General features: G+C 39.1%; 1 protein-coding gene across 1 annotated transcript in view; it reads left to right on the top strand.

Moving 5' to 3' along the window:
- Positions 1-363: 363 nt before the first annotated feature.
- The window catches only part of SNTG2 (syntrophin gamma 2), a gene marked incomplete at both ends in the record, with an annotated part of 260,611 nt that continues 248,986 nt past the window's right edge, over positions 364-11,988 (top strand). The window contains one exon of the mRNA XM_081314298.1: positions 364-435. Within this exon, the coding sequence (XP_081170424.1) occupies positions 364-435 (72 nt within the window). The remainder of the gene's footprint in view (positions 436-11,988) is intronic.

Below are 11,988 nucleotides of genomic sequence, written 5' to 3'. Positions count from 1 at the left end.
CGGTTTCCCTCACTTATTTCTGGCCCGGGCAGCGCGGCGGTTCTCACCACCGGCGGGTTCCCGCTCGCTCTGGCTCTCCTCCTCAGCCCAGCAAAGGAGTGGGCTGGCTGGGTATCCCCTGGAGTGCTGAGCGCCGGAGCGGAGCGCTCGGTGGCAGTTCCCGCCTTTTCTTCCGCTCCTCCTGTGTCGCCCTCTCCACCTCTTCTTCCCTCCCTTCCTTCTTTCGGAGCCGCCGCCGCCGCCGCCGCCGCCTGCAAAGCTGCTAAGGGAGAGCCTGCGTGGCTACCCGGGAATTAAATGCCTGACCCGAGCCTTGCTGAGTTCGCCGTTCAGAGAGCACCCCTCTGAGCTATATGGGAGGAAATGAACGTGGCCGGAAAGCCGACTCTCCCTGCCCCGCTGGAGCGCCCGGACAGCCTCCTCGTCCCCACTTGGGCAAGTACCCCGCTGCCTTTTTCTTTCTTTTTTTTCCTTTCCTTCTAGCCTCTCCGCCGTCGCCGTCCTACCCCGAGTCCGCCTCCCGTTGCCTCCCCCGTCCGCCCGCCCGCCCGCCGCCTGTTCTCGGTTGTCTCGGGCTAGGCGGGAGGCTTCGACGTCCGAGGTTAGCCGGAGAGCTCGCGCTCTCTTCCTCGGGGTTTGGCGTCGCCGAAGGGGTTCGTGAGAACTCTCGAAGTTGCGCGTCGAGGCGCTTAGGCGAGGAGGAGGAGGGGGAGGAGGAGAAGGGAGAGGAGGTGGGCGAAATGATCACTTGGACGGGAACGAGGGGTTGCAATTTTTTGTGTGGCGTGGTGGGTGAGGCTGAAAGGCAGCCGTCCCTTCTAGTCTAAAACTACTACTGCTAAGCTGGTAAGCCGCCCTGAGTCTTCGGAGAAGGGCGGGATATAAATGGAATTAAATAAAATAAATTAATAAATAAAATAAAACACGCGGAGCAGTGAGGTTTTAATTATTATTCTCCACCCCCCCCCACCCCCCCCAAGTTCCTGAGAGGCCCGGGAAAGTAGTAGATCTTAACAGAAGTTGTGGCCACGAAGGTTCTCATCCTCTTCTTCTTCTTCCCGGTTCGGCTCAGATCCAAACAGAACTCGAAACATCCATGCGGGAGTTTTCCCTCAACTCTTTCGCTTGAGTGGGGGTGGGGGGGCCCGAGGAGGTGTCTTTCCTTTTTTGCGAGCGAGGAGGCTCTCTGGTCTGGCACCTGCATCCTCTCCAGGTGTGAGCCAGAAAACCTGATTTATTTTTTATTTTTTATTTTTTTTTGGGTCGGCTGCTTTGCTCCCACTAGTCGGCGGCTGAAGGAGCTGGCAGATTGAGAGGATAACAAATAGGGCAAACAGGAGTTCGAGAAATATATCCTTAAGCTACTGTTATAGTTTGGTTAGCAAGGTCTATCAACAGTTGCCTTCCGGATTGGAAGTCATCTCCCACTGACTCTGTTGACTTGCTAGATGTGTTTAGGATTGTGTCTTCAGACAAGTTAGTGCAACTCTTCCGTGCAGTTTTATGCGTGCATTTTCTTTAGACTTAAAACTCTCTTAAAAAAATATATCAAAAGGTTAAGTGGATAGTACACATCGGTTAAATGGTCATACTTTTCAACTGACTTGTACATGTGTAGTCTGTAGAGATAATTATATTATTGACTTTTTCATTTCTATTTCCCTCCAATAATACATTTATATATTAATAATAAATATATAATTTATATGACTTAAAGTCTATATTTTCAACATGAGATCATTAAATATACTGGATTGTGGCTATGATTATTACTTATGTTGGACTGAAAGATCTAACTGTGGAAATTTTCAGACTTTCATTGGAAAATAGTGTTTTGTTTTTGCTAGATATTTGCTCTGAGATTGCAGAAAGATGTGCTGTGTAGAAAGTTCACATTTATCAGGTCAGAAAATGTGACTAGAATAAATAATCCAACTAACTGGCTATCCCAGATTTCAAGCAAAGATTGTTAATATTATTTGTTTCCTGCTCCTTTTAACAGAGGATACTAGGGATTGAATTTGGAGTATATGGTCTATGGATGGAGTATGATCCTTTTATAATTGTAGTTAGTCTGACCTTCTCTGTTACCCCTTAATCTGATTTCTAGGATCTCAGTCCATATGGTATAGAATATAACTCATTGTACTCTAAGAGAACCATATGCATCTTTAGATTCAAAATATAGCACATTAGAAATATCCTGGAATCAAATTAAGTTTTATTTGATATAGCCCCTAGTGACTCCATTTAAGAGAATGCAACAATTTTTCAAGGGATGTACATATGAGGAAAACAGTGATCTGCAAAGACCTGTATGGACTTCAGATTCAGATATTGACACTTAGTAAAAATAGTAGTCATCTATATCTTGGCAAATGTATATTGTTAGGGCAACTTACAGAGGGGACAGATAAGCATACTCACTTCAAGTGAAATGAGTATGGATCAGTTAAGATTGATCTGTTTAAGACTGTTTAAAATCATGTTTAAATGGTAGTTTGTTAATGGGAGCTTCTTTCAATTAAATGAGATATTGAATCTAAATGAAATCAATTACGTCACAAATTGTGTCTTTGTTTCATCTATATTATAATTAATTTTATTTACATTAAATGGAACTAGAAAATGTTTGCTGTTTCAATTATAGTTTTTACTTATCTTTACTGAGAGTTCCTAGTAGCAAGACTCCTAACAAAAGCACCACATAATCTTTAGGAGGTATTGATGATAATAGTAATTACTCCTTTTGTCACTCTTAAGCATTGTTATTTGAAATTAATTGCTGCCTTGGTTTGCCAGCTTTTCAAATATCACACTGAATGATACATTTTCTTTAATGAATTACTCTTTAGACTGTGGATATTTTCTGCAAACAAAATTATCTCATCTACCTGACTTTGAACTAAATTGGCATTATTTAACTGTTATTTGAAGCAGTAAACACCCTTGGTATCTTTGGTAAGCCAAGTTAATTTCTAAATTTTGAAAAAGAATGGAATGCTTTAATTATTATGTAATATAAGGTGGCTGGATTTATTTATTTATACACATGTATCTGAAGTTCATGCATGTATATTTTGAACATTTTTACTGAATTAAAATATGCTTATAGTTATTATTAATTATATATAAATTGATTCATAAATTCTTTACTTAAGGTAGAAATGTGTACAGATTTGATGCAAGAGGTAATCAAGGATATGTTGACTCTTGAGTGAGCCTAAATGGATTGTACTTGACAATGACTTACACAAGTCCTTCTCACTGACAATGTTATTTTATACTTTTCAGGATTCATTTTATTTCAGTTTCATTTGCAAAACATAGCATAGTTGGCTAAACACAATTTATACAAAACATCTATATGAAGAATCTTCTTACTGGCATCTTTTCCCATTCTTAAAGGATATCATATGGTCACACTTCTGGGTATGCAGATGTTAGACAAGTTGCTCAGGATATTCTAAAACAGGGGTGTCAAACTGCCAGCCTGTGGGCCGGATGCGTCATGGCGAAACAGCGCCCACCCCATTGCCGGCAATGGAAAAAAAGTCACGATACGTTGCGACACGTCACATGACATTGCGAGTTTGACACCCCTGTTCTAAAATAATCCAGTCTTGTTTGGATTACTCCAGTAGTTAGTAGCTCTAACTACTTTTCCTTGGATTCAGTGAAATATTTCAAAAAGACAATAACTGCTCTTTTCTCCTATTATCAAAGGAAAAAATGAACAGATCTGACTTTTTTCTGTTGTAGCAAACTGTATTGAAATTTGCAGGATGCCTTGAGTTTCACGAAGGAATAGAAGTGTTACAGAAATCCATTTAATGATCACAATGGTGATGGTGGGGGCATAAGTACAGAAAGTGCCATTATTTGTAAAACCTAAGGAAACTGTTCTATTTCACAAAGACTGGCTGGTATATATGAGTGTGTGAGTGTGTGTGTATGAAGGACAGTGTTTATAAATATTTATATATGTGTGTGTGTGTATGTGTACACACACACACATTTTCACACACACATATATACGTGTGTGTGTGTGTGTGTCTGCAAGTGTCCGAAACAAAAAAAAAGTTTATAAAAACTGCCCTTTATCTGGCAAAAGTTATAATTAGAAATCGATGTAAAGGTATATAGGATTAACCATTATTTCTGTAAAATAGACCAAGATGGCTAGCTTATTCAACTTTCAAAACTCCTTGGGTAAGAGATGAGAGAACTATAGAGTGAAGTTAATGTAAAACACCAGGAACCTCTCTTGACCCTCACGATCTTTCCATTTTCAGGGCAACCATGATTTTTTTTAGTCTGATCACTCAAGGTAAACCTGCCAAGTCATGAGTCTTGTTCTTCCTTTCCTTCCCTCCTCACTATACTACGTACGGGAGACAAGGAAGGTTACTTGGTTTGTGATTCAAGGTCAAATGAGGCTTTAATTTAGAAGAAACTAAATATTACCTATTTTAATGAATAGTCACATTAGACTTTTTTTGTCTGTCTTTTTTTCTCATCATGAAAATAAAAAATATTTCTAGAGTGACGTAGAGTCTCAAAAGTGGTGGTCTGATGACTGTCTCAGTTTATAACTGTAAAGTTGTTTCCTATGGCACTACATTTCCGTCTTGTGCATCTTCCTAGAATTTTGGAAAAACATAATTTTGTTAGGTTAAGGAGAGAAGCCACCTAGAACTAAGGAGAAATTTCCTGACAGTGAGAACAATTAATCAGTGAAACAACTTGCCTCCAGAAGTTGTTGGTCCTTCAACACTGGAGGTTTTTAAGAAGAGATTGGACAACCATTTGTCTGAAATGGTATAGGGTTTCCTGTCTGAGCAGGGGGTTGGACTAGAAGACCTCCAAAGTCCCTTCCAATTCCGTTATTCTGTATTCTGTACGTACTAAATTAAAAAACAATAGATTAAGATTTGTACCTTGGAAAAATTAAAATCTCTTCTAAACTTTCCAGTTTCTTCCCATGGTCTGGCTGTAACTGAATCTGATGTATGTATCTAAAGTTTATTTATTTTAAAGATTGGTTGGAAAAATAAAATATGCATTTCATATAATTATATGTGGTGAGGCTGTGGAGATTCAGGTTATATAGTCTTATACTTATTTATCTGTGCAAACAGACACAACAGTCCTGGAGAAGACAATTTCATCAATGTCTTCCATAAATAGCAGATGTGTGAAATGCCTGTCAGATCAAAAGCTGAACTACATTTTGTGAAACTTATGAAAAGTAAAGTGTTAAAACTAGATAAGACTTGGGGGGGGAGGTATCTTGAGCTTAAAGGAGTTAAATGGTTGACTTAACCATCTGCAAGCTCAATGTGCCTAGTCTGATCATTAAATCCTACAACTCCCCAAAAGAAATAAAGAGCCCTGATATTTGACTACACCACTTTTGGTGGTGAATGCCAAAGAGATGCTTGGGGCACATGTGGTCATGAGGCTAGACTCACTGACTTAAAGCACACTCCTTTAAGTCAGAGGTCCCCAACCTTTTGGGCACCAGGGACCGGTTACGTGGAGAGAGGTTTTTCTGCGGCTCAGAGGGGGCATGGTTTTGTGTGCTGCCTACATCCTGTGGATGGGGCTTGTTTGTGTGAACCGGTTGCTGGCATGCCGCGGCCCAGTACTGGTCCACGGACCAGGGGTTGGGGACCTCTGCTTTAAATGACAGTATGGTTGTAATCAGAGGTGTTACACGTATTTATTTCTCCTTTTACACTCTATGCTTGTTTAGATGTATGGGTTTTTTGCCATGAGTGATGAGAACAGCATATTTGAATACAACTAGTATGTGGGTGTTTTTGCATAATCTGTTCCTCTAATAACTTTAGCAAATATAAATTGCTTGAGTTGTTTGAGCATAGATACTATTTAAGAAGCTACTATTGCATATTTAAACTTCAGCTTCCCAACTCATGTAATAGCAATGATATGTTCCCCCTGTCTTTAGGATGAAAAGTGGCTGGGATACTTTTTTCAGCAGAGATCACTATAGATAAAGTTGAATATTTGGGGTTGCTACAGTAGTATTCACCTGCAGAAATAGCGATGTGATGATTTTACTGTTGTGTGCTTTTAGTTTGCTTTTGACTTTTTATTACTTTACCTTGTAAGCTGCTCTGGAAAATCTAGTGAATTGTGGAATGAATAGAAAATCAAGTTAAGTAATTTTGAATAATTGCAGCCAGTCTTCCTGCTTCAAAAGCAGGAATCAAGATTGTTGATGAAAGAAGGTTCTTTTTATAGTCATACCTTCAAATACTTTCAGGTATTGAAGCCTAATAGAAATGAGACCATTTGCAAGATAAGGATCCAAGCAACTGAATTTAGCTGTTTCTTAATAACTTTGCATGCAGCTAAATAAATTCAATTTCCTACCACATACACTTCTTCCCACTTTTTATAAGAATAATAAAGTGCTTTTATTTCTTTGTATCTTGTGATATTAGCTAATAAATGTAGCACTACTATAAAGTTAAGGTATTTTGGAAAAAAAAGATAATGTGAGCAGATGTTGCTAAGGTATAAACTGAAGCTATCAATACAGCTAGAAGTCCTAAATTCAATACTATAGAATTTATATTATAAAAAATATGTTATATGTTATATTTCTAACAAACTATTTGCACTGAGTAGATGTGATGGCTTAATTTTTAAATGTCTTGATTTAAAAACAGACAATTTCCACTTAACCTATTTAGATTAGTAATTTATAATAATTTGTGAAAGGTTGAGAGCATCAAGTTACCCTGATCCACTTTAGGATTCCAGTTGTGTTTAAGTCATGCTGTGTTTAAGTTTACTCTCTTCTAAACCTGTTAAAGTTCTAGATGTTCTATTCATTCATTCCAGGTAGTAAAGAGTGTTAACTTCAAGTGTTAGCTTCAGTTCCAAGTCATTACTTTAATTTGTTAACACCTTAATATATTTTTTCACTGTTTTTCTTGATAATATCCTCTTTAATCTAGTCTATAACAATATATAGTCTTTGATTCTATGTGGTCCCAAGCTGCTCATTGTAGCATTCAGACCTCCTCTGATCATATTTTGCTGAAATATGGCAGCATAGATTATCTCCCTTTTATTGTCATTGTGTATTGATAGTAATTATACCCTGTTCTATACCTGGAGATTTGTTAGCAGTATACAAGTGTAAAAGCAAAAATTGACTGGAGCGAAAGTTCACAGACACAAAACAGCTTTTAATTGTTTGTGAAAGGTCGACAGATATGGGAGGGGGGATACTTTGAAAGCATGGGGTAACCACAGACAAAACTTGTATCCTAATCCTGCTCCTAGGCATATCTTATCCAGGGCACCAGAACATCATTCTGCAACTTTGGCACCCATTTGAGGGGACTCCCCAAATCCTTAGCCATGGCCGTAGTGGCTGAGGGATTCAGGGAGTTGAAGTACAAAGCGGACAATCACACAGGATGCAAAAATCTGATTTAACGTCGTCTGAATAACATCAAGTATTGCTTCTTTGAGTGCCTTTGTGATTAAAAAGGCAAGTAAAAACCAAGTAAATATGTAAATAAATAAACCATCGTCATCATTTTAGCCACTGTCTATTCACTGCAGGATGAAGGCCTCTTCTGCATGTTTCCAAACTATACAGTCCTGAGCTTTCTTTTGCCAGTTGCGCCCTCAATACTTGCTGATGTCATCGCTCCATCTTGTTTTTATCTCTTTTTATCAGGTGGGATCCATTCTATGACTGCCTTAGTGACACCTGTCATCAGTTCTTCTTGCTATGTGACCGGTCCATTTCCATTTCAATTCTTTTACCCTCGTATACTTTTGTTTCTCTAATCCACGTGGCAGGTCTTTCTATCTTGTCTTATGATGCCAAGCACATTATCATTCATTGGCTCTTTGTGCCACTTGTAACTTTTGTATCGGTTGTGAGGTTAGTGTCCATGTTTCACGGCATATGTTAGAACAGGTAGCACACACACTGATTGGAAACTTCTCTTCAGGCATAGTGGAAGGTTGTCCTTGAATAAATAAATAAATATCCAAAGTAATTTAGCTGGTTTCAGTTCTGTGTACCTACCTTGACTTGGGTGGTGGGAGGCATCATTTGCTGCTTACGTAAGGCAGAAAGATGTTTTTGGGCCAATCTTCATTTACTTAAATATAATTAGTCTAATCTAAGCATGATTAAGACTGGACCCAGCTATATTTTACTAAGATTATATCTGAAATATTTTAAGGTATAAAAGGCTTCTAAATTATTTGTCTGAATTTATAGTGCCATTAAAATATCTTTTCCAAAAATGAGTACATTCTTTCAAAGTAACTGTTTCGTTGTCATGAAACCTAATGCCAAGTTTTCTTTTCTACAAGGCATAATATATTTTTCATAAAAGGTATGGAAATAGCTGACAATGATTAAATAATAAAAGAAGAAATGAGCAGTTGATTCTCTTAAGTTCCAATAAACCTGCTAAGATTTCATGACAATTCAAGATTACAATGTCCTTTTGTAAAAACTGCATGAATGAAATGCTTTGCTCAGGGATAAACACTAGATAATTTACAACAAAATACTATATTGATGTTAATATATGAGGTGTTCTGGGAGAGATAGCCTGCCGTGCTCTTTTTAGGGTTGCTCATTCATCTTTGGTCCTCACCTGGTGTTGGCTCTCACCTGTGGCTCCCAGTGGCTGTAACACATGCATACCCAGTAAATCATCTTAATAGATCAAACAGCAGGCCAAAGCAGGTGAAGCCATCCAAAGGTTCTGGCAGATTGAGTGGAGGAGACTAATTAACAGTTCAGTCAAAAAGGCAGGCCCAGCAGGGGTTGTGGACCATTAAGAGCGCAAGACACTTAGACCTCCTGGTCACCCACTGCAGTGGGAAAGGTCTCGGTCATAATGGTTCTCCATGCCATTGAATTAAGGACTGGTCTGCTGAGGAAATGAGACCACCCCTTTGCAATGGCTGTTCCACTTAAAGTTCCATCACCTGCATATTTCTTTTCTGCAGTTCATCTTCACTTACAACTCATTAGCAAGTCATCTCAGTCGAAACCTAGTTTGTTGAGTCCAGCAATGGGGGAGTGGTGTAGCAACAGTTGGAGATGACCCCTGGCAATTATACTAGGAAACCTGCACATGGGTAGGCACTGGACCATTGTTCATTCATCTCAGTACTTGGGGCTGTAAAGATGTCTGGCAGCATCCAGGGCAACTGGGTAGGCCTTCTGACATAGCACCTCCTACCCTCACCTGAGGGAGGGGTTAGAAAAGGAACCCTGAATATTCTTACTCCACAACATCTGGCCACAGCTAGCAGATCATCTCCTTAGTAGTCAAGAATCAAGAAAAATTTAAAAATTTAAAAGAAAAGAGCCTTGGTGGAGCAGTGGGCTAATGCCTCCTTAAGTAACACCAGCTGCCTGCAATTAGTGCAGGTTCGAGTCCCACCAGGCTCAAGGTTGACTCAGCCTTCCAGCCTTCCGAGGTAGGTAAATTGAGGACCCAGATTGTTGGGGGCAATTAAGCTGACTTTGTAATAATGCCACTTGGGGTGTGTGTGAAAGCCCTAATAAGCAGGCATATACATAGAATGAAGGCTACTGCTAAGCTTGTAAGCCGCCCTGAGTCTTCGGAGAAGGGCGGGATATAAATGGAATTAAAAAAATTTTTTTTTTGGAACCTGGAATGTCCGTATCTTGTTAGATAGAGATAATGTGTCAAGGGCTAAAAAAGGAACAGCACTTGCAAGCAATCAAACTTCACTGTTACAACATTGTCATTACTGCACTCAGTGAGGTCAGACTGGCAGATAAGGGTTCATTACAGGAAACATCCTTTTCCTCTGTCGGCTTCAAAGAGTACTTGTCCATCCTTGTTGTTGTGTCTGTAGATTGCTGTCCTGCAGCCCTGTTTTGAGTGATTCAATCCCTCTTGGGTAAAAGAGGAACCCAAAAAACCTTGACAGATATGTAGAAGAATTTCTTCAGGATCCACTGCACAAAATTGCTCATATTTGCTTGCAGTTGGATGCTGACTTTGTTGCCAGTCTGGAAGAGATACCTAGAATTTTTTTTTATTTGTTATTTATTTTAATTCTATTTATATCCCGCCCTTCTCCGAAGACTCAGGGCGGCTTACAAGCTTAGCAGCAGCCTTCATTCTATGTATATGCCTGCTTATTAGGGCTTTCACACACCCCAAGCGGCATTATTACAAAGTCAAGCTTAATTGCCCCCAACAATCTGGGTCCTCATTTTACCTACCTCGGAAGGATGGAAGGCTGAATCAACCTTGAGCCTGGTGGGATGCGAACCTGCACTAATTGCAGGCAGCTGGTGTTACTTAAGGAGGCATTAGCCCACTGCTCCACCAAGGCTCCACCAAGAATGCTCAGGCTGTTCTTGTCTTCCCTGGTTATCTGGGAATGGTTAAAATCTGTTGGGACTTGATGAAGTGATCAGGTCCGGAGGACTGTGAATTCAGCCAGCGGTTCTTTAGATCCATTTCCCTCCTGGCTTGGAAAGCATCTTGGTGTGTGTATGTTTGTGTGTAGTATGAATGGGTTCTAGTGATGGTTAATTTTTCTTTGAGCAAGGGGGTTATTTCTTTTCTTTTAAGGAAGCCTTGATTCACCCCCTCTGTAAGAGGAATCACTGGACCCCTTTATACTTTTGCTCACTATCATTTTTGAAGAAGGTGGTTGAAAAGGGGTTGTGCAATAGCTTCAGGGGACCCTAGATGAAACAGTTCTTGGCAATCCTGGTGCTAATTTTGCATGGAGTAACAATCTACCTGAAGGTATATAGTTTTGATAATCTCCTGGACATATGGCTACCACTTTATAGAACGGTGGAGATTGTGACCACAGTCTTTTGCCCAGTTCCAAGTGATGCACTAGTAGCCCTAGTTTTGGAGCAAGGAGTTCTGGCAATAGCAGCTCATGCACTTATGACTGGATTATTGCAATGTATTTATGTGGGGCTACCTTTGAAGACCAAGTCAGGTTAGCCATCATCATTAACGTTTCAGAAATTAGTGAAAATAGGATAGTTTTAAAGGGTATTTCAGAATCAAAGTATGGGAACTGTTTGGATATATACTTGTCTTATTTATTATTCCCATACTTAATTTTTTTTATATTTGGGTTTTATATCTTTTTATGGATCTAATTACTGAGAGTCAGTATAGAATGTGGCAGTATATAAATACTATAAATTAGTGAAAAATAATTAAACATTCACATGATTTAATGTATAAGAGTCTTGAAATCTAAGCATTAAGAATGAAGTATTTATAAAAGTATCCATCTTGTTCAAAGTATAGAAATATTTCTTAGAATGAAGTCTTATGATTTGCTTGCACAATCAGGACTGGAAGGCTTCAGACTGAAGAATATGTATTTCTTTTCAGATGCTTAAAGGGGAAAAAGGCAAAAGTCCTTGATTAACCGTACTCTTCTGTCTTTCTCAAGTGTGCATTTGCATATATCAACATTCCTTCCTATCTTTTGCATTCCAAATATTTTTAACTTACTCATTTGGAAGGATTAGAAATTTGTAAGATGTAAAATGCTAGACAAAGTCAGAATTCTACCAGCATTAAGTTGAAAGGGTGAAAGGCAAAGTATAATTCTGATTGAGGATAAGAAGCTGAATGCTATCAAATATAGAAACTGGGGGAACTGTCCTGCTATCTAGTAAATAAACCACTGAAGAAGGTGGCATATTGTCTAATGCTTTAGAAGACAAATCAAGCATCCTCATGCATTTGCACTGATCTCTTTCTTGCACGCAAGGGAAATGGCAGGAAATATATGCCATTATAATATAATAAGAAAAAGATCTTGAGAGCTAGCAGGCTATGAATTATAAGGACTTTTCATATTCTGTATGACTTGAGAAGCAGTGATTTGCACATAAATATTTTGTATGCGAGAGGCCACTTTACCTTGCCTACTGTGAGTTTTGTTTTT

The sequence above is a fragment of the Vipera berus genome (assembly GCF_964194415.1).
Source record: "Vipera berus genome assembly, chromosome: 1".
Taxonomy (NCBI): domain Eukaryota; kingdom Metazoa; phylum Chordata; class Lepidosauria; order Squamata; family Viperidae; genus Vipera; species Vipera berus.
This window is presented reverse-complemented; position numbering and strand designations above follow the sequence as displayed.